The 23,732-nt window shown below is 36.1% G+C and overlaps 1 protein-coding gene across 1 annotated transcript in view; it reads left to right on the top strand.

The window, feature by feature from the left end:
* The first annotated feature begins 13,108 nt into the window (after positions 1-13,108).
* TNIP3 (TNFAIP3 interacting protein 3) overlaps positions 13,109-23,732 on the top strand; it is a 98,182-nt gene continuing 87,558 nt past the window's right edge. The window contains exon 1 of the mRNA XM_060088875.1: positions 13,109-13,155. Within this exon, the coding sequence (XP_059944858.1) occupies positions 13,124-13,155 (32 nt within the window). The 5' untranslated portion in view covers positions 13,109-13,123. The remainder of the gene's footprint in view (positions 13,156-23,732) is intronic.

Below are 23,732 nucleotides of genomic sequence, written 5' to 3'. Positions count from 1 at the left end.
AATGTTAACCTGGCTGCTAGCTCTCTCAGGGAAAGAAATAGGAAGATGAAACAGAGGAACATTCCTAGAAATGAGTGTGAGACCTATGTGGTCTTTACAGTAAATTATACTAATTCTACATTTATGTTTATGTGTTGTGGCCCTATTAAGCTGATATAACTTTTCCATTCAGTGGGCAGGTGGATTTCCTGTAGTACCCCCAAGCGCCTGAAGAGGTATATTGTTTTCTTGTTTCCATTACAGCATAGAGACTAAGAGGGAATCCTCTGTGGTATTTTCACATAGGTTGTGAATCTTTCATCTGTAGGTTGTATTTGTATCCAAGAGGTGAATATTAATAGCCTCTTGGTAGCAGAGTGACTTTCTTTAAAAAAAGGGGGGTTCCCTGTGCATGGGGGGATTAACCTTTCAAACTATATGTTTCTACTTCAACCACTTACTTACTGTTTGATTCAAAGGCTGTCATAAAGACAACCTCTCCATGTCTTTATTAGACCTTGTAGTACACTTACCTAGATCTGAGAGGAACTTTCAGTATAGAACATGGTGAGTAACGTATTCTCCTGCCTTTACTTTCATTTCGCTTACTTACCAGAGTTTGCTGTAACTTAATTTCTTTTTAAAATGCCTAGAGTTTTCATATTAAAATGGCATGTGTGATTGGTTTTTGGATTTGGTAATATTAGCAATTAAGATCTGGTTTTGTGTATTCCAGGTGGGAAATGAGATAGAATGTATAAAATGTAATAATGTGTGATGTTCTCCTTTAAAATTTTCATAGCTTTCACCAGTTTGCCCCTTTGTCCATGTCAGATAAGAGATTTTGAAATGACACATTTAACTATGTGATGTTATCCTATTTACTGTTTCTAACAATTCTGTAAATAATAACTAAATCGAAGCACTCATATGAAAAATTTTACTATGATTGTCCTCTTAGGCAATACTGCAGGGTTCAACAATCTTGATTAAGCAATGAGCCGTGCAAGGATCCAGGAAATGTGTGTCACTGTACTGGATAGCCTTCATTGTATTCTTCATGGTATTATAGAATCATGTTGATGGGAAGCATAAAAGTTCTAAAGGGATGTATTTCTAAATATAAAGTCACTCGGTTGATTTATTTAAATTGTCAAATCTTCCAAAGGCGATTGGACAATAAACTTCTCTAGGTGCAATTTAACTATAAGCAATCAGATTGACATCCAAGGAAGGTTCATTTTAAAAGCCAGCAGTGGACAAAGGGAGACGGGATGGCTGTGAGCACAGTGATGATTTTTTTCATTAATCTAGCAACATTAAGTTTCTGGCTTAGCCACAAAATTTTCTGTTGTGAAATACTACGGGGCTTTGTTATTCTTGGGAATCTCAGGCAATGTGCTGTTGCAGAAACTCTGAAAACCCTTTTTTAAATGGCAAAGCATCCAAGGACCTGCTCTCACAGCACAAGGCCTTAACATGATGGGTGACAAGCAAGTATCTGTAGAATGGGTCAATGTTAACATAGACAATTTTCAGAAATGTTCTCCTCAAATTTTTGAGGCTATTTTTTTTTAATCGGAATTGTAATATATTTTTAAAATCCAGAAAATAACAGGAAACAAATCCTCTCATTTTCTCCTTTCGTTTTCACTCTGTATCTTTGTGCCTCTTTGTCTCTTTCCTGTCTTTCTGTCTCTCTTTCCCTCTCTCTGTCTCCCTCTCCACTGGCTTTCCTCGCTCTCCACTAAGTCTACATTTTAATTAGTACATCATTGGCTTCCAGTATAATTATTCCATTGAAATTTGCAGTCACTGTACAATTTCCCAGTTTTAATGAGATAAATGAGACATGAATGAGGAAGAAATAATCATTCTTAAACATGGGAAATGTAGTATTAAACTCAATTCCTCCAGTTAAAGGAAACTGAAACACAGGTGTGAGAGGGGCCTGTGGAACAACAGAAGAGACAGGCACCATCCTATATACTTCATCAATCAAGGTCCCTTACTCCTTGACCATCTTCTTCCACTGGGGTTAAGCATCTTTACCCAGATAGTGAGGGGGTAGGGGGAGGAGGGAATGAAGATGCTTACTAAGTCCTTTGTCAACTGAATACTTCCTGCAGAGAATAAAAACTTAGGCCTTGTTTTAACTGTTAACTTTAAAAAGTTGCTTTCTAATGTTTTATGCGTAAGTGCTTTAGCTATCAATTTGTAAACTTCGCTTCTTCATTAAGATTAGATAATGAAGAGGTCTCAGAGGAAAACTTGTTAGTCACAGCTGTTCTCCCATTTGTTTAGAGTTGTGATAGTTTAGATATTTCAAACATTGTCTTCATGAAGGAAGAAGGATTTAAAATAAAAGAAACGTATTTTACACACATATGTCCTCAAGTCTTTAAGAAAGATGAGAGAAGTTTAAAAATGTCTTTCTACTGAAATTGCACAGAGCATGAGTAAACAATCAATTTTATTTGAAAACACTGCCAAGATGAAATATCCCCAAGGTTTTAAAATAAAAACCACATATGGGTGAAAATTATTCTAGTGGCTGCAAAGCACAGTCCCAACAAATGGATCCGTTGATTGATCTAAGAATGTAAAAAACTGTGGATGACAGAGAAAGAGTCACAGTGGGGCAGTTAGTACACAGTTAATAGATTATTATGGTAAGTAATCAAAGTTAATTATTCTATACTTCTGCTAATCTGACACACAAATTCTGAGAGAAGAAATATATTAAGTGGCGTAATTCATAAAATACATTCAAAAGTAAATTACTCCTTTCACAGTTTTAAAATGCATCTTAAGTTACAAAGATGGTGAAATGTTTCCTTTTGATGTGAATAAATATTGATAGATTATGTCCAGATGACAGATTGCATGCTTACAAGGTATATCAGTACATTCTTCAGTAGGTTGCCATATTCACCTTTTTTCCTTCAGTTTTGAAGGATATGTTATCACTTTTCACAAACTCTTTACTAGGAGAAGCTGAACAAAAGTGTTCTGGGAAGAAAGCTTACATTTTTTTCAATTACAAAAGGCAAAACAACTGTAGATATTAAAATAAGCAAAAAACTGTTCAGCCTGAACAATAGGAAAATGTGCTTCCTCTTTGAATTTTTCTTGTAGAGAGGAACATAAAACATTGGAACAGTATTGAAACAATCAAATTTGATTTATAGTTGAAAAAAGTGAGTAGGAAGATTCTCAACCTTAAAGTGTTTCATGTAGACAAATTTAATCCTACCTAAATGTGTGTCAAAAAATAAGATAAATTTCTAATTAGAGATTATTCTGTTGCTTTTTTAAAAATAAGAAAAAATATCAAAAAATAAAACCATTAACATTAGATAAGACTAAAGCAGACTATGTAATTAGTCTGAAAGGATCTTGAATTTCACATGTAAAAACAAAAGGATGGATTCTGTATCTGAAATCCAGTATCCAGAGGTCAGGTCTCATCTCAACTTTTCCTTACCAACAGAAAGCATTTATTAAAATCTCAGGGCTGAGCTCATTAACTATTCATTTTTATTATACTAAACATTTATTTTCATTTGAGTTGTATTGAGATAGCATAGTTCTTTATATATATATATATATATATATATATATATATATATATATATATATATATATATATATATATATGTTTGTTAATCTGGTGATAATCACCTGGATGTTAAAATTCCAAGGTAATTTCTATGTAGTCACGGATATTTAGATTTATCACAATTCCTTGATGTTAATAATAATAATCTTATATTATTATAATAATAACATAATAATAACATGGTAAGTAATGTTAAGTACTTATAATAATAATAACATATTATTATGATTTTGAAAATACACAGACTCGGACATGGCTTCTATTGCTAAAAATTTGGTGCAGGTCAGAATACACTCATCTGAAGCATATTCCCATAAAACAACACCTCCTTAATCTCCCAGTTTCATGACTATCAACAAAACAATCAACATCCATAAATAATAACATACATAAAATATTCATGTCCCATAAAAATCACTTTCTCTACAGGTTTTCCAATGGGTTTTGAATGTTAAACAGTATTTAAATTCTACAATATTTATTTAGAACTTACTATTCATCAGACAACTCCGGGCAAATCTCCTTGTAGTGGAGGGAAACTGGCAGTGCTTTCAAATGCAACCTCTCGTTTAATCGTTATGTTTTTACCTTTGAAGATAGGAAGTATTATTGTTACTTCACAGATGAGGATATTGGGGCTCTGAGAGTTTAACTAATTTGCCAAAAGTCACAAAGCTTGTTGAGTATAAGAGATAGATTGGAACACACATCTTTTGACACTTACTTAATCCAATCATTCTTTGTAATATGCATGTTAAGAAAGGTGAATTTCTAAATTGGGGGACCTCAGGGGAGTCCTTCAATAGAAATCCACAGAAAGAGACTAATTCCCCAGATAGAGCTGGATAAAGGCCCAGAGCAAGCACATGCTTGTCTTGCTGCAGAATGAAAGGCCATGCTATGGACAACAAGACACTCTCTATGAGGTAAGAATTGGCCATTGGTCATATTTCAGTAAGCCTCTAAGACATTGTGTCACAAGAGATATTGCAATATATATAACGCTAGGATGACCAATTTCACAGCACCTAAGTGTTGGAAAAGCTCTTAGCCATTATAATGTCCAATCTCTTCAAATCTGTGAGATGATGATAAACAACTTATCCAGGGATGAGCAAGTTTAGTGACAGCCCTGGTAACAGAATCTTGGTCTCTAGACTCCTGATTCAGGAACTTTTCCAATTTCAGTCCCCAGATGTTAGTTTTTCATAAAGAAGTAGTGCAGGTGCCCTGAAGTGCTTGAACAGTAGAGTATCTGTGGTGGTAAAGAATTTTACTCTATTGCTATAAAACAAAAAGACTTCTTAGAAGGAAATAGATGATAAAAGTCCCCTGATTGGGCAACTTTCTCAGAAATATGAAATGGAAAAAAAAAAAAAAAAAAAGCTCCTCTTTTAGGTATCTCTTTCTTTTGGTTTAGCCAAACAATGTGTAGCCAAAAATCTCTTTCCTATTCTCGATCTCCCTTGAGCCATTACTGTAAATGAGAGTGATGTGTAATTTTCCTCTCTTCCAATTTCTTCCACAACTGTAATCAAAGGGCCTTAAGTACCTGTTTAGATATAGGGATTTTTTTCTGCCAGAGAAAATAAATGAACGAAAACCTAGAACAAATGCTTATTTTTTTTGAATGGCATTATTGTACTCTTAAAAAACCCTGTGCATTTGCCTTATTTATCATAGAAATTATCTGAACTATTTCAGTGGAATTTAACCCTGTTTCTAGGCTAAGTGAATTCCTTTTTCTTTTTTAATTTTTTGACTATAAAATCATTTTGATAGGGAGCTCTGGGGATAAAACTTCTTGAACACACAAACAGGTTTAAAGAGTGATTTAGACTAAACTAAGGTATTATTAGGAAACCTTATTCAAGATTTTGTATTAAAAATGTTAAATTTCCATGTACAACTTACTGCTGGCATAATTAATATCCTTCAATTCATTCATTCAACATGTATGGTGCATTTAGCATATTACAGACACTGCACCAGGTACCGGGGATTCAGTTGTGAGCCAAAAAGATGTAAAAATCACAGAATTTACAGTCTGGTGGAGAAGAATGGCCTTAAGCAAATACTCACACACCAAAATAGTGAAATTACAATTATGATAAATGCTACAAAGGGGAGATGCATACAGTTGTAAGAATGGATATTAAAGGAATTTGTACAAGATAAGTCAGGAAAGATTTACTTTGAGGGGAAGAGCAATCTAAGGGGGAGCAGCTTCAAAGGTTACAGCAGAAGGGAGCGTGGTACCTTCAAGGAGCTGACAAAAAAGCTAATGGATGATAAGAAAAGTGGTTGGAAGGTGCTTGTGGGTCAATGGGGGAGAGAGGGGAGCATTTTCAGTTATCATAATGACTGGAGGCCAGTGATGTCAATACCAGAAGAGCTGCCACACAGCAAAGAACCATCACTTCCTATATCCAATAGTGACTGGTTTGAGACAAGCAGAACCCTTTAGTTATGATAAGTACTTTGGTCACTGTAATGGAAAACCATGAAGGTGGTTTCTTTGGGGAGTGGAGAGAGGGGAGACAACAAGACCAAATATGTGTTTTGAAAAGTACACTATGTCTACCATGTGAAGAGCCAATTGAAGGGAGCCAACACCAGGAAGAGGCAGGCCAGTTAGGATGCCACTTTAGTGGTCCAGGTAAAAAGCAACGGTATTGTCAGTGTTTTGCAAACATTGCAAAGAAGCTATACAGTACTTAAAGTTATTTTTTACCAGTCAATGTAATAGAACATTAAGCATAAAGAAAAGTTTGTCTGGCCCTTTATCTCCCCAATTCGTTCTTGAGTTTTGTACAAGTCACTTAATTCTACTTTAAGGAGAACCAAACACAGAGAACAAGGGCACCCGTGTCTCCTTCCCCCCATAAAGGGTTAACCCAGTAGTGATCCTGGTCATCATCCCCAGTGCTGACAGTAAATATTTGGCAATAATCATCATGGAATTTTAGAATTCAAGGGACATTAGAGATAATCCAATCAGGCCTTGATTCTGCCAAAGAGGGCTGAAATCTAGAGAAAATAATTAAAATGCTTAAAATTTCACATTTAGTTAATTTAGGAATTGGGACCAGAAAAAACTAATAAAAACGAAAGAACTTCTAGTTTCTAATCTAGTGCTTTTTTTCATGTTTCTTTCTTACTAATAATTGCAAGGATCTCAAAACTTATGCATGATTATCTACATATTGGCAACAAATAAGCTCATGCTTTGGAAGTTACAAACAGCTATGAAAAATAGACTTGAAAGTTGCTGAAAGTCAACAGAAATATTTTTTAAGAGCATTGTTTTTTGTTTGTTCACTTTGCTTTTTTTTTTTTTTTTTTTTAAATGAATTTGAAAGCTTTGAGGCAGGACATTCATTTACTTGTTCTCCACAGGCCCTACCACCACCTAATGTGGCCAATTTATCTTAGCTTCCTGATACCCTGCAGGCACTTTCCCACTCCTGACTGAAAGCACTGCTCTTTTTCCAAACTCCACTTAACCAGCTCAGCATGCATTAACCATTCTGTCTATTCTCTCTGTAAACTGGCACTCAGGGCACGCCGAATACTCGCAGCTAAGGACATTCTCTTATTTCTGCCTCCAAAAGTTAAGTGGTATGTTTACCAAGGGTCAGTCTTATTTTTTCCCCCAAGCTATGTGTGACAATTTTAATTTTTTTGCAATTACATAATTTAAGTAAAATTTGTATAAGCTGATGTTTCATGAGTACAAAAAATGTAAAAGAATTGTTCTGTACAAGCTAATGTGAGTACCTTGGAAACATCCAACACAGGTGAGTTGCCAAATTTAAATTGGATGTGGGTGAGGCAAATTTAAAAGACTGGAAAAATATAAACATCGAAAAGCATTCTATTTTCAGACAGCTTTGTAAATGTCTTACAAATCTAATTCCCTTGTAAACAAAACTAAAGCTAGAATTCATGGAGGATTTGCTGTGGGCCAGAAAGGCTATGTGGAACACCATCAGTTGATCCCTGCTGGGAAAAGAGGGCTTGGCGACTGAGGTGCACTTTTGTATTTTAAGTTATAATAACTTATTATGATAGTAATGTGTTATTCTTCATGAGTCCCAGTTTTAACCAATTTTTTGATCAACTGACTACTTGTAGGTCTCTTATGTGATGATAAGAAAGCATTTGTGTATTTGACACCAATATATCATTTCTTTAAAAATCAATACAAGTGATTTCATATATGTAAGTTTGAGGGTATAAGTATGTATGTTTTCATCATATTATAAAATCTTTATTATTTATCAGATATATTTAGATATAAGGATAATAATTTTCATAATGGTTTAGTACTTACCTAGGACATTTCATCCTAAATGTATTGGACCTGGTTAACATTTGATTTTGAATTTAGTTAAGGTAGACTCTGAAATGAAACAGATTTTCTGGGTAAGTATTATGAGTTCTAAATCGTATGCCCCAGAGGGCAGAGCATTTTATATAGATAAAAATCACTTGTCAGCCTCAGCCGACAGCCTTCTTTCTGTTTTAAGTAAAACTTTCATGCCTTTGATTGCTCATTTATTTTGACACATTCCAATGCTATAGCATAGACTTGACCAACATAACAATGTTATACAATTGTAGAAGAATTCTTTGGCCATTTTTAAGGTGATATTTTCAAGGTCTGTAAAAACCATTTCTGCACAGTTGACCATGACTGGTAATGCTCACACCCTAGTCCTTGAACCTGACTTTAAAAATCCAAGTGTATTAAAAACTTGTCACCACAAATGGCAAAAAGCTCATAAAACTTGGTTTACTTCCAAAAGTAAGTTTATCCTCTAAAGTTGGGTTATTTTGGAACTGTGGATTGTGTAAACTTCTGCTTAAACAATCAAAGAGTTTATGATCTTCACTGATGTACTGAAATCCATCCAAGAATCCAGGACATCTTTTGGTTAAGTTAAACAGAAAGCAACAGCTGCTTCTTGAGCAGTAAGAAACTCCTTAAAAAGAGGAGGAACTGGTGGGGGAGAAGAAGAGGAAGAAGAAAGTAACCAAACAATGCAAACAAAAAAAGTGTTTGCTTTTAACTGAGAGGATGCTGTCAGCCAGTTAGGTACTCTAACTTCCGTGGTCTTTAATTGTAAATCTTTTGGTTCCCAGAAATTATATGTGGTTTATACTAGTCTTCCCCCAGGAAAACAAAAGTATAAAACAACTTAAGTAAAATTTTAAGCCCTCTTGTTGTCAAATTTCCTTGATATAAAAGGTAAAAATAAAACAATGTAAATAATCCATTAAAAACATCAGAGCAACTGATGTTGGCCATAGTTAGGTCCTATAATCCTCACACTCTTAATTGTCAGTATCAGTTATTTTTCATTTTCACATCTCTCCTTTTATACAGTTAGGTATCCTTCTTAATTCTACTGTTAAAATATTTGGTCCTCACTGTGAGATAAGTACCAGGTAGGATCCTGGAGATATGAAAATAAGAAACACCTCTTTGAGCCTCTAAGGCTTAGCATCCTACTTTCTCAATAGGATGTGAATTCTTTGAAAGCAAGCGCCTCTTTCTTTCCTCGGAATCTTAGAAACAGAGAATTTTAGAGTCAAAAGGAACCTTAAAAGATATCATCTACACCAACCCCCATACACCAGGCTCTCCCAGTATGAGCCCCTCCTACCCACCATGAGTCAAGGTGATGAAATGATCAGTTATTTACCTCCTTCCTCCTCAGACTCTGTCAAAATGACACCCGTAAACAAGTATAGCACACTAACTACAAGCCAAGCACTACTGTATAAATTTTACATATATCAACATATTTAAGCCTCATTATGGCCCTAATGAGGCAGGTACTATTATTATCCCCATCTTACCAGAGAGGAAACAGAGACACAGGAAGAGTGTAATCTCTCAGTGGGTCACTAGAGGAGCCGGGACTGCACTTGGGCAGTCTTGCTTCCGAGCCTGTTTTTAATCACTATGCTACTCTGCTTCTATCCATACAAAGAAAACATATTTTAAAAGTTTACAAACAAGGGAAGGAAGACAGCTCTATTTTTCACCCTATATTTTAAACCACTGATATTACTTAGCTTTACTGTCTTCACCTTATTTCCTGAACTTTAACCTGATAACTTAGGCCTTTTCCAAAAATTTTGAAAAGAATGTGCCATGAATTCTAGAAGTAATTTCAGAAGAGAGATGTCAGTACTTAATTCACAGTAGCTTTGTTGGCAGAGAGCAGTCACATTACGGTCACACTTCTTATCAAGGATGATAGGGTACAAGGTTCAGTGGCTCGTGGACCACACAGTGAACATACCTGGGAGAAATAATGGCTTCTTGGATGACCCTGCAGGGTAGAGACCAATATCACAAACACGAGAGAAAAATCTGTTGACTTCTACCTAGAAGTTAATAGAAATAAGAGTAGAGCAGGCAGACACCATAATCAGCAGTACAAACTAGACTAGTTTATATTGCAAGTACTTCAGGATAAACTGAGAAATTCACCTTGAATGGGCAAAGGTTAAGAGGGGTCAGGTACCCTATCTTTCCTTTATCTTTCTACTATTTGATATTCAGATACTATTCGCTTTAATGAACGTTCACCCTGTTCTATGTCTGACTTGGTTGTCCTATTTGGGATCTGCCTCAAACATTTTAAATGTGTAGCAAAGCAAAAATGCTTGAATTACACATTTTACAAGAAATGAATGAACCTCAATCAAGCTGCAGTAGGCTGCGATGTGCTGCTATAGAATTGGGGGTTCTGACCACAGTGTCTCCTGGTTTGGTGTAGCAGGTGTTTTGCTCCTGCCTATTTCATGTCTCCACACTAGCCAATTAAATTTCAGGAAGTCCATTACCTCCTTTCCAGGCTGATTCTGTGAAAAATTAAAGGAGCAAGAACTTCAGTAGAATTCTTTATCTTATGGTTTAACGTCACCCTGAGTTACAGTTAGTAGAGATAAAGTGCAGAGAGGCACACACATGTTTACTAAGTCTTATGAGACTCCTAAAGTGGTTCATTTTCTCTACGACTAAAAAAAAAGTGAGACTTTGAGAAAGGCCCTGTGTCTTCAGTGTTGGCTTGATTTGTTTGCTTCCACTTGAAAGAGAAGCCCTTTAATTGCTGAGTGTCTTTCTGATTGTCTTCTTTGTTTCTCTTCTCATGGAAAAACACTCCCCATCAGGAGAAATGTATAAACTATTGGAAATTATGATTATTCCTGTGATATCGACTTTTCTGATTATCATTAGTTGATATTTCGACTTCCTGGGTAGAAGAATACTATGAAAAGGCTATTTAGAAGGAAATACAATGTTCGGTAAAGTAAACCTTTGAGAAAACACCTATTTCATCTGTTTCTAGTGCCTCGGAGGTATTATCTGTGAATTTTAAACTATAACATTTGGTTGGTTGGTTTGTTTGTTGTTGTTTTTTTTCATTGTGGTATAAACTATAACATTTTAAGTTTGGAAATTTCCCTCTCCACATGCTGTTTTCAGGGATTTTTTACCACCAGAGTTCAAATAATACAATGTCCTTGCCTAAGAAATATGTTTTTATGAGGTTTCATTTATAATGTAAATATTTCATATATTACTTTTTAAATATTTTAACATTAACATTAGATCTCATCTTATTTCAAACTTGAAATTTCACCTGTATAACATTCAATTGTGGAACAACAATAGAAAGTCATGAACTAGGGGTCAAATGGCTTGACATCTAATCCTAGATGAGGCATTAATCAGTCAAATCATTTGTCCTCTATGGGCTTCTGTTTCCTCTCTTGTAAAATGATGATGTCATAATTCTCAGTATTCTCCAAGGTCTCAAATTCTATGATTCTCTAATACTCCAGGACTCCATGTGTTATTTCAGCTCTGCTAGGAAATTAACATTTTTAAAAAAGTAATTTAGGAATAATGAAACCATTGAAGATATTTTTTAAACTTACTGCAATTTTATTTTATAAATGAATTGTTTTAAAAACCTCATCTTCCAGAAATAACAGAGTGCACACTTAATTACAAGTTATGCTTTGTCAGGTAGCACCTCACTTGCATGCCTTTTCAAAGCATCTGCAGAATTGTATGGTATTTCCAGAGTGCCACATGAAGAAACTGAGCAATTTTGCAATTTTATATAGCTAAAAGATAGTTGTACTAGTTGGTGGTCTAATTCCTACAACAGTCCTGAAAGGCATGTTTTCATCTAGCAACTGGCAACCATGGTGGTAATGGATGACTTTTAAACAGCTGTCACAAGCTGAAAAAAAAACAAAATAAAAAAGCCACCCTCCTACACTATGTAAAGACAGCCTGCCAATAGCTAAAACAAATCCTTCTTGGAGCAATTTAACAAACAAACTTTTTGTTGTTGTTGTTACTATTAAATAGAAACTCATAAAACTCAAACAAACTGGCTTCATGTTTCCCACACACTTGAACAGCCTAACTTTTCTAATGGGATCACAGCAATCAGTGGTTTCCAGATGCATTTCAAATGTGTTAAGTGCCTGCAGGAATTGGCTTTTAAAACATACACACGGGGGCTTCCCTGGTGGCACAGTGGTTGAGAGTCTGCCTGCCGATGCAGGGGACGCGGGTTCGTGCCCGGGTCCGGGAGGATCCCACATGCCGCGGAGCGGCTGGGCCCGTGAGCCGTGGCCGCTGAGCCTGCACGTCCGGAGCCTGTGCTCCGCAGCGGGAGAGGCCACAACAGTGAGAGGGCCGCGTACCGCAAAAAAAAAAAAAAACATACGCACATCTTCAAATGCTTCAATCTCAAGAATCTACTATAATCCCCATGAGGGACTATGATGTCTGTGTAATGTTTGACCACAGTTTAGTGCTTAAGTTGCAATTAATATTAAATAGGAAAAAAAATTGGGAAATGAAAAAAATTCTGTCTTACACACCTTTTAAAATTTCCTCCTCTTTTAATGATCACATTACCAGTTCCCTTGTTATCCTGAAAATCATGGAAATAATCACTAACTTCTATTGGAGAAAAAGCTGGAATGAATGAGATTCTGAGAAGAAAGCTCTTGGTGTCACTGGGTCGTTAGGCACTCCTGGAAAACTCATTCCTGGACCGTGGCTAATTGAACTACAAACATGTCAGTCTGACAGCATTAACAGTTTATGACTCATGCGTTGGAATGTCCAGCTTTCTTCACTTGCTCCTGGACAATTTCTCCCTGTCATGAGACTCTTCCTTAACTGGAAGACAGGGTCCTTATGTTTACACCCAGTATTTTACCTTTGATTGAAACTAGACAGAAGGCAAGTTCACGGTCTGTCTTCTTGTAACTGTCAGTGCTGAAAACAAGACATGAGAATAAAAACATGGCTTTTGGGAAAAATGCATTTAACAAGTGGTTTCTCCTCCATTGACTGACATATTTATCTTCCCTTGAGATACAGCCAAGTCTCATGTTCTTTATATTTTTTCCTTTTAGTTTCCATGTGGACGACTCTCAAATAAAAATGAGAAACACGAAGAGAAATTAGTCATGCTCACCAATCAGTCAGAAGATCCTGAAAGGTAATTACAGACACATTATTTAGAGGATACATGCCTCTAATAGTAATATTCTAGTAGGGGCACTTCAGTTTCCAGACAAAGGTTTTCAGTCTATTAAGAGTAGACGAGAACTTATCTGGATACAACAATAAAGAGTTGATAAGAAAGATATGGTGGATAACAGTGTGGACTATTTGAACACTTTTTTTTTTTTTTTTTTGCTGCTCTTCAAGGGGCAAGAATCATAGCAAGTTATGGAAGTTATTTGATTTTTTTAAAAGTATTTGATAAATTTCCCTTGACAAGTTTGGATCTTCAGATAATTTCTCTTGAATAGCACACATTTTTGCCTAGGAAACAACTCTATATCTTTTTTTTAATTTATTTTTTTGATATGTTGGGTCTTCGTTGCTGTGCGTGACCTTTCTCTAGTTGTGGTGAGCAGGGTCTACTCTTCTTTGCAGTGCACAGGTTTCTTATTGCGGTGGCTTCTCTTGTTGTGGAGCATGGGCTCTAGGCGTGCAGTCTCAGTAGTTGTGGCACAGTGGCTTAGTTGCTCTGCGACATGTGGGATCTTCCCGGACCAGGGCTTGAACCCATGTCCCCTACATTGGCAGGTGGATTCTTAATCACTGCACCACCAGGGAAGTCCCAACTCTATTTCATTAATAGGGTGAAGAGTAGCTATATCTTCTCTCCTGAGTTCTTAAATCCTCAGCTCAGGTATAGGATGAGAAATTTACTAAGTCCCTCAACAAAAAATCCCTTCTTCAGTCACTTTCTACATTCTATCGACCATTTATGGCTTTTCTCAAGCTTCACTCTATTCATTGACCCATGTAGTTATTTCTTTGACTTCTTATTTGGCACCTTTTTTTTGTGCAAGATATTGGGCCAGCTGCTTCTAGACGATGAATCAGATCCTGTCCTTTTCCTCTAGCTGCTTGCAGTTTAGAAGTGAAAAGCCACACACACACCTAAGTATAATAAATGTTGAATGTTTCATCTCATAAAAGAGGCACAGATAATCTGCCCTGAGACATCAGAGGAAGGTGAGAATCCTAGTTGTGAGCATAAAGAGATGCGTGAAGAAGGATTTGTTTGACCTAGTTTCTGGCAAAAAGAAAATAGGGGGACAGATGGAAAAAAAGAAAAAGGAAAGTGTATTCCAGGCTGAAGGCAGAATGTATACAAAAAAGTTGTGTAGGTAAGTTGAGGACTTGTGTTGGTTCCAGTGAGCTTCTCGGTTTGACTTCCACCTGTGGCATGTAATACAAAACTCATCTTGAGTGAGAGACTAAATAGTTGAGGACTTATTGTACACGCCAATGTTTCTCTGTGTATAAAGACAAAACTTCTTTCAAGTGAAAGATAATTTAAAGAAATAATTACCCTCAGGTTCTTAAGTTGGTGTTGCTCGAACTTGGGTTCTCATAACCTGTGGATCCGGAGACATATTCTCAGGGTTCTTGGTCTGTGAAAAACTTTTCATTAAAAGAAGCCCATAGGTACTTCCACTGTGAGAATCACGACTGTGCACAAGGGAAGCCAATAAGAATTCTGAACAAGGATTTACAATAGGCTAACCTGGCCACAGTGTCTGAAATTGGCAAGGGGAGGAGGTGACTAGAAGCTTGAATAAATATAGAATTGCTGATTTATCCCATTCCTCTCAACCGGTTACATTCAGTATCAATAACAAGCATTTTAGCCTTTAATTGTATAAATTTAGCATTTGATTATGCATCACAGTTTATTATTCTACAATTGTGCTGTATGTATAAGTCTTGTCTCCTTGATGAGATTTTATCTACCTCCAGGGAAAGAACTCAGCATACAATGGTATAACCCACTTTAGCAGTAGGCCTATAATAAGCATTGATCAATTTCATATAAATTATTATAAAATGTGTAAGCAAAATAGAAATTCAGCTCACAGGAGTAGTTGAGGATTAACCGATTATACTGACAACCTCTAAGATACTATAGATATTATAGAAGCGTAGAAGACAACATATGATGTAAAACGATTTCTAGGAAAGATGATACCCCATATTTGCCAGTTAAAAAGAAAAAAAGAATGAAAGAGAGGAAAGGAAAGAGAAGAAGGGAGGAAAGAAGGAAGGAAGAAAAGCAGGCAAACAAACCTATTTTTTCTGTGTTTTGAAGTTATGTATAGTCTAGCTTTTCCTTCAGTATAACCACAATGCAAAGAAGTAGGGATTACCTCCCCATCCCATCCCACCCCACACACCATTTTCTTCCAGGTGGAGAATTATAAGGACTCTGTAAGCTCCTGAGTCCCATTCTATTGACACCTCTCCTCAGCAACCCAAATTAATGTTTAGATTCTCTCCATTTACCCATGATGAAAACTACTCAGAATTTAGTAGTTAACATATTTTTTTCTACAGTAGTAAAACTTTTGTATTTCTAAGAGAATGAGACAGGTAGGTTCTTTGACAGTAATTTAAAATGCTCAGGAGGTGGTTTTCAGATTAACCTTTTTGGTGTATATGACTTGGAGTCCAGAAGAAGGAGGGTGGATGAGGCAGATGCTGCAGTCCATACCCTCCTCTCAAGGGAGGTGAGAAAGAGAGAAGAAAGCAGGGAGATGAGAGGCCACAGAGTAGGAACTGAATAGTGAGTGCTGGTCATCTTTCTCTCTTTCTCTCCTGAACTGACCCCTTTCTACTTGAACCATTTTAGGTTCTGCAGGGTAAAATTTGCCACTTCTTGAAGGTGATACACTGATATCATGGTTGTCATACAAAACTGCTTTCTAAAGTAAAGGGGCAGAGGAAACAACTTTGATCCCAGTGAGAAACTATCAAAGTAAAAACAGTATTTTATGGTTTTTATATTTCCTGTTAACAAAATCTGAAGCATATTGTTTAAAAAGCAGCCCCACTAAATATATCATGATCCTGGGGTCATCCTTGCTTTGATGTACTCTTATAAGACCAGCTCCTCATTTAAATTTTCCTAAAGCAGAATTTTTTCCCTGTCCTAACATTTATTTTAAGAATTTTTTAAAAAATAAATTATGTGTTCAGAAAATTATAATTATTACCTAGCAAGGAAAACTATTATGATTCATTATAGCCTCAAGTAGAGGTAATCACAGTAGAATAAAATGAATGTTAAATTCCCATGACGTGCCTCCTTTACCTGGCATTAAACTCACTCACATTAGCACTTGTTCAACCTCTGTACTGAATGTGGTCAAATGCAATCTCTGTTATTCATTGCTTTCTGGGAACAATACACTGGTTTCAGATGCCCTTAAGGAGCTCCTGGTTCTTTCCCCATATTCAAAGCATTTAAATGTCTTGATGCAAAACACTGGTGGACTTTAAGAAAATTAAACAACAGGTTTTTGTTTTTTGGTTTTTCTTCCCATACATGAAGAGTACCCTACCCTCCAGATGCAGTATTTGGCAGCCAAAGAGCTGCTGGCTATTAAACATCCCTTAAAGCTTCATTTTTTGCTCATAAAGGGAAGAACAGTGTAGGGACGTTTATGGGGTGACAGGCAAATTTTTTGGTTGGAGTAAGACTGTGTGGTGAGCAAAAGCTAAAATGATCATTTTTATGATATCATAAGCATTTTTACAATTCTTTTGGCCTCTTCATTTTTAACCTACTTCTTACCTGACCCTAAATTAAACTATTCTGGGAGGGCAGAATAAAGGGCCGTTTATACAGTTGCTGTCCACATGGTGAAGAGAGAAGTGAATGGTGTCATCTACTTTCTCAGACTGGCATATGTATTTTCTATCCTTTCACATTGTTTTGTCAGATAAAAGAGAATTTAATTTTGAAGTGCTAAGTGTTTTTAATTACTCACAGAACATCACAGATCCTCATCTATATTTTCTTATAAATTTTAATTCTTAGTCATGCTTTAAACAGTTTCAATATTTAAACTTATGAGACAAATTTGTCAGTTTTTCAGAAATTATAGTTCTTCAAACTAATAAACATAAAAGTTACATTGGGTTTCTGGACAATAGTCTAATTAAGTCTCTTCTCTTTCCAAAATAAGAAAGTAACATCTCAAGCATGTGTTTATGTATAACATATTATGTAAAATTAACTTTTATTGGATGGATACATTCACAGAGATATAAGACGGGGGCTTTTAGAAAACTTGTGTTTTCAGCCAGACTCCATAAAGCACATTTCAGAAAAGCTTTTTCTATACAAACAACACCCATGGGATGAACATAGACTTTCCATTTTCTAAGGCCCAGCTTAAACAAAATACCAAAGAAGGTATCTATGGTATATCTTTTGTCTGTCTGTTTTTAATACTTTATGCCCACATAAACTCTTTGTTTGGTTCAATGCGAAAATAACTTGGAAAGTTACTACCATGTGCTAGGAAGTGTTTGGAGAAATACTGTTGGAAACAAAACCAAATTAGAATTCTCCAAAGGAGCTACTTATCAGTTAATCTCAGAAGAACTGGCACTACCTCTCAGCATGAAATTTGTGAATCTGGAGACTCGATCTGCTAGCTTTTACCTCAATGGAAACATCTTTGGCATTAACTGGGAAGGCACAGAGCTCACTTGGAGGTCTAACTAGGCCCCAGACAGGCTGCAGACAACATACAGCCAGCTGAAGGAGTTATAAGTCTGTTCTTTCTGTGTGTGGCAGTTCTTGAGTTGCCCTTTTTTTTGCAGAAGGCTTCAGAGTTTAAGCTAATGGCATGTCCTCCAACGTGGTAATTAAATACACTGACCCTTCTAAGGCAGTACATTTAGTTTCGTGGCTTGAATTTGATGTGGTTCAAAGCCAATTAACATGATGGGAGATATTGCATTAGCAAAATTCCAGTTTTCAGGGCAATTTGGAAATGACAAGTTCACAACTCTCTTTATGCTGCTCTGACAGAAAGTTATATCAAAACACTAAGTGAGGAAATAATGCAGAAAAATGAAGGGACTTGAGTTTGGAAAATTCAATTTGGTTCTGGTTTGGATCTTTCTCTTTTATTCCTTCATAAATTTTGTTTAATACCCTCAGTGAATTGGGTTTTTTCATTGCTGGTGGGCTTCTACTTTGAATATTATATATGTCTCTGCTGAAACATAGGTTTACTTTAGAAAGTAAGGAGGTTATGTTCAGAATTTGTTTGAAATCAATTTTTATTCCCTGCTTTTAGTCATTTATATCATTTGCTAATTTTTATATTGACACAGTGCTCACTTTATATTCTGAATATATTGCTCTGTTAGGAAGGATTGTTATTACTTAAATCACACATCACCTCACTTTCCAAGGTAACTGCACTAGGGAATCATTTTTCCGTTTCACATCTAGGAAATATTTCTAAGCTGGAGACATCTACTTTCCAAATACAATTACTTTCATTGTTCTAACCATGTGAGTTCCATTATTCTCCTTATATTACCAGCTCAGTATTTTCAATTATCGCAGAAAATATCTGCACATTAAAAAGTGAAATAAAATTTATTTTAAGACTCCAATCATTTGGATGATTTACCTTTTTAAAAGTTTTTATTTTAGGGCTTCCCTGGTGGCGCAGTGGTTGAGAGTCCGCCTGCCGATGCAGGGGACATGGGTTCATGCCCCAGTCCGTGAAGGTCCCACGTGCCGCTGAGCGGCTGGGCCTGTGAGCCATGGCCGCTGAGCCTGCGCATCTGGAGCCTGTGCTCCACAGTGGCAGAGGCCACAACAGTGAGAGGCCCGTGCACTGCAAAAAAAAAAAAAAAAAAAAAAAAAAAGTTTTCATTTTACTCTGTACTATATCACACTTTATTTATTTTAGAATATAAACAGGAAGGGAAATGTAAATATTAGCTACAAAACTTAGATGAGTTTTACACCCTATACTGTTGTTATTATCAGTACTTGAATATGACACTCTTGAGGTGTTATTGTTCAAAATCAGATTTACATTTATTTAATATCTTACACAGCTTGGACAGTCTTTTCACATTTATATCTAAATTTAGAGTAGATTACAAGCTACACAGAAAAGTAAACTTCAATATGTGATTCTTGGTTATTTCCAGTTGCTTCTGTGTCTTATCTGCTGAGAGGTTAGTTGCTCTTTATAGGAAAAGAGCTGATCACAGTGAGGAGCACATAGTAAAGTCTCTGAAATGTTTGTTGAATGAGTAAGTGGAGACTAATTTAGCTGATAAATTTGCTCTGACCCTCTCCTAAACAGAACATTTTTCTGACCATTATAAATGAACCAGCCACCATGCCATCTTATTCTCCGTCTCTTTCTTTTTTGAAAATAGTTTCTATTTTCTAATTATAACAGTAAAACGTGAGTTATAAGTCAGTTCTTTCTGTGTGTGGCAACTCTAAAAGTTGCTATATTTATGTAGAAGCGTTTAGTGTTTGCAAATACACTATGAAAAATGAAAAGAAAGAAAAGAAAACTCAGGTTTAGTCCTAACACCCAAAATAACTACTGATAGAATTTTTCAGATCTCTCTCTACCTCTTTTTATCTTTTTCTTTAAAAACAAGACTATAGAGAAAAGGTTGCTTTTGAAAATTTTTAAGTAGGTATATTATAAATATTTTCCCAAGTAAATATTCATCTCGATCATATCCAGTTATATAGCCATATCAATATTGATTTAACTGATTCCCTGTTTGAGACATATAGGTTGTATTCAATCTTTTACTATTAGGAACAACGCTGCAACAGATATACTGTATTTAAATCTTTGTGCACATTCACTTTTGTTTTCTTAGGGTAAATTCCCAAAAGTGGAGTGTTGAGTGAACGTACAGAAAAATTTAAAACGTTTGATATGTACTTAAGCAGAATAACCCCAGTTTACCTTCCCTCCAGAAATAGAGTAACTTTTCTACATTGTTATTATTGCTCCAAATATTATTCACTGTTGAACCAAGTACTTCACTCTGGTCAAAATTTCTTTCCTAAGAATACTATCCCTTACTGGAGTTAAAGTTTCTCTGCCACTTCAGTTGGTCAGCTTTCTAGAAGTCCTTCTCACCAAGTGAGACCACCTACCCATACTATTTTCTCTACAGTCAACCCCGTGAGTTACTTTTTTTCTAACATCCTCACTTTTTGAGCTCTCTGTCCTTCTCTCCAGTCTGGATTGTTACTTTTTGGCCAACAGTGCAGTCTTTCCTAGAACCTTCTTTACCACCTCAGAATTTCTAATCGTTGGTCTTTTCTGGCTGTTCAGTTTTTCTAATGAGGGTCTTTCCAATCTGTAGTCTTGAGATATATGAATGGCTGCACTATTTAGAGCAAAAGTGAGGGACGAGATCTCAGACTGCTACAGTTTACTATGTAGATTTCCATGCAACCTCTCAACCCCACCCCAGACCTCTTCTGTGCCTTCTGTCTCTGAATCCAGAGGCTTTGGGTTTCATCTTCCCAAAAGAATCAGCCTCTGGCCATGCCTGGGGTATTAAGACAGCTGCCTGGGAATAAAGATGCAGACAGAGAGAATGGACTTGAGGACATGGGGAGGAGGAAGGGTAAGCTGGGACAAAGTGAGAGAGTGGCATGGACGTATATGCACTACCAAATGTAAAATAGATAGCTAGTGGGAAGCAGCCACATAGCACAGGGAGATCAGCTTGGTGCTTTGTGACCACCTAGAGCGGTGGGATAGGGAGGGTGGGAGGGAGACGCAATAGGGAGGAGATATGGGGATATATGTATACATATAGCTGATTCACTTTGTTGTACAGCAGAAACTAACACAACATTGTAAAGCAATTATACTCCAATAAACATATTTTTAAAAAAAAAAAGAAGATAGTTGCCTGGCTGCCCAGGTTCACATGAGAGGAGACCTCAGGGATTCAAATGCTCCAAAAGCAAAGAGTGAATCCATTCCCTTGTTTCAATTTTTCTACAGTTCTTTCAAGTGCTCAGCCTCTCAGAGATTCTGTGGGGCAAACTGGCCTCACTTCTCCGCCGCTTCTCTCTCTAAAGACATGGGTTTTAACTTCTTCTGCTCTAGTAATTCAGTTACGACTTCTGCTTTTCTTTTTCCAAAAGTTGATTGAAAAAACTTCGTTTAAGTTGTCTCCTCTCTCAGTTCTGTGTTCTTGTGGATTAATGATGACTTAAAGAATTCACTTCTTGGTATTTTAACAGGGCTTTAAGAAAAAAAAGTTAAATTCATATGTGCTATATACCTTATGGATATCTGCCTAATACTGAAACAGAGTAAGGCAAGGTCAATCTTGAGAATTATTTTATGAGTGAAACTTGTTTCCATACTATCTGAGGCTTACTGTTTTCTGACATTTTCAATTCAATGGCCAGAGACTTGGTATATCATCAGGTGTATTCACATCCAGTTAACTTCAGGGAGTATTAATTTTTCTCATTAAATGCTTTGCACCCAAATTCTACCTTGCAGATCTCAACCCCGGCACTCTTACTGTTGTTTTCATTAGTCTGCTAGCCCAATCCCTTACTTTGAGCCTCTCAGGATCATTTGGTTTTGCAGTGTCTTTTCTACTCAGCATAGATATGGGTTTTGCTTTGTAAGCCACTTTCAAAATCGTGTTCATTAAATAGCCTAGTTAAGCCCATTTACATTTGTTGATATGATCAGCTTGTTTGTTCTCAATTCTGTCTTATTATTTGATGTTAATATTAATGTTAGATTTACTATGTTTCTCTCTACTTGATCTGTCTTCTTTGCTTATTTTTAGTACTTGTTTTTGCATTTAGAAAAGCTTGTATTTTTATTCTAGTAGTTGCCTAACTCTATGTTAATAACTCAAACTTCCCTTGATCTTTTTTTCCCCCTTAATTAGGCTTCTCCTATTTGGTTTGTTAGATTTAAGTGATACTCTTTGACTCCTATCTATAATCTATGCAGCTATGAACTTATTCTAATTTTTACTTTTTCCCTTCTCCTACAACTTTTTAAATTACTTTTATTTTGCCAGAACCCATATTTAGATAATGCTTTTTCATGCTTGTTCTCCCTTTTGTTTTAGTCTTGGGTATATTCTTAGATCTACTATTTTAATACTCATCAGCAATATTTTGCCAAAGTTTCCTTTAGTTTTAATACATGTACAACAGCTTAACTGGATACAACATTCTTTACTCATACTTTCCTAAAATTATTTTTAAAATGCTGTGTCATTTTTGTCTTGCTTCTTATGTTTCAGTCAAGAAACTTTGTAAGTTTCTTGGTAATTTTTTCCCCCAGAGGACGGATTCTTAAAAACTAAATAGTTTTACTAGACTCTGTCTTGTAATTTCGAAGGTATATGGGGGTGGGGGGGGCACTTTCAACAATAAAATTAAGATTTCGTTTTTTACTTTGATCATAGTTTTAATGGTTGTTCTATTTCATTGTTTTATTTTTCTTATTCAGAAAAATCAAATGTGTACTGGATATTTTTTTCTGTTCTATATCAAGTACTTCCTTTCTGATCTTATTTATTTCTTATTTTATTTTTGTTCCTCTACTCAAAATCTCTTATGAGACTCTTAACTAAATCTCTTCTTCCTTGGATACTTTGTAAGTTCGCCTTCACCCATGAGATGATTTTTATCTTTTTTTCAATTTTTCTTTCCTGAATTTGGTTATATCTCATCTTAAATTGTGCTTTCGCTCTCTTCTGTCCTGGGTTTTCTTGAATTTATGATTTAAGGTCCTCTTTTATATCTAAAAATGCTTATTTAGAGATGTTTAAAGCTTGTTGGAGTTTTATTACAGTTTTCCTGTGCATCTTTTATTACAGTTTTATTACAGTTTTCCTGTGCTTCATGTTTGGTTTTTTAGAGAATATTTTGATCAGCTAAAATCTGTTGATTCTCACTTTCTGTTTTTCTTCTTGTAGTTTTTAGTGGTTGCCAACTGCCCATTTTATAATCAATTTCCTAGACTGGAAATAATAGACGTCTCGATGTAAACTTGGTGAAAATGTCTTACTAGGTTTCCTAGTTCAAGAGGACCCTCCTCTGATGGTAAAGATAAATGCATTTTCTTTGGTGGTTGGTGTGTTCAAGGTTGATGTATCTTCTGATTTTGTTTTTATAGGGTTCAATTCCACAGGCTGCTTTCTTACATCCCTTCATCACCAGACTCCACAGGATGCTTCCTCCTTCCAAGTCTCATACTCTCCTTCACAGTGGTGCCCACCCAAGGCCGCCACTGTCAGGGGACAATTCTGCATGGGTCTTTCATGTTCATGCATGTCTTACAAGCAGAGACACTGAGTGCCTTTGTTCTGGGTTACCTTCCCAAGACATTTATTTTAAAAAATTCTTAGAAGACAAAAGTAATGTCTTCTCTGGACTGAAGGGCACAATTGCTTAGAGTTTTGGAATATAGTGTCCCCCTTCATAGCAGGGGCAGTCATATTTACTGTCCAGTATAAAATATTCATTTTACTAAGATCAGGGCTCCTCCTCTGTAATGCAATAAACTTGGTCACAAGTGCTACCTGGTTACCTTTGCACCTCGCTACGAGAACTAGGCTTGAGGAACTAGCCCAGCTTATCAAAAACGCCAATACCTGGCTACTGCTATTTCTGTGAGCAATAAAGTCCTTTGTCTCTGATATATGTCTCATCTCTTCTGTCAGTAT

This window comes from Mesoplodon densirostris, chromosome 1 (assembly GCF_025265405.1).
Source record: "Mesoplodon densirostris isolate mMesDen1 chromosome 1, mMesDen1 primary haplotype, whole genome shotgun sequence".
Lineage (NCBI taxonomy): Eukaryota > Metazoa > Chordata > Mammalia > Artiodactyla > Ziphiidae > Mesoplodon > Mesoplodon densirostris.
The sequence above is the reverse complement of the archived record's forward strand: the minus strand, read 5'-3'. Positions and strand labels throughout refer to the sequence as shown.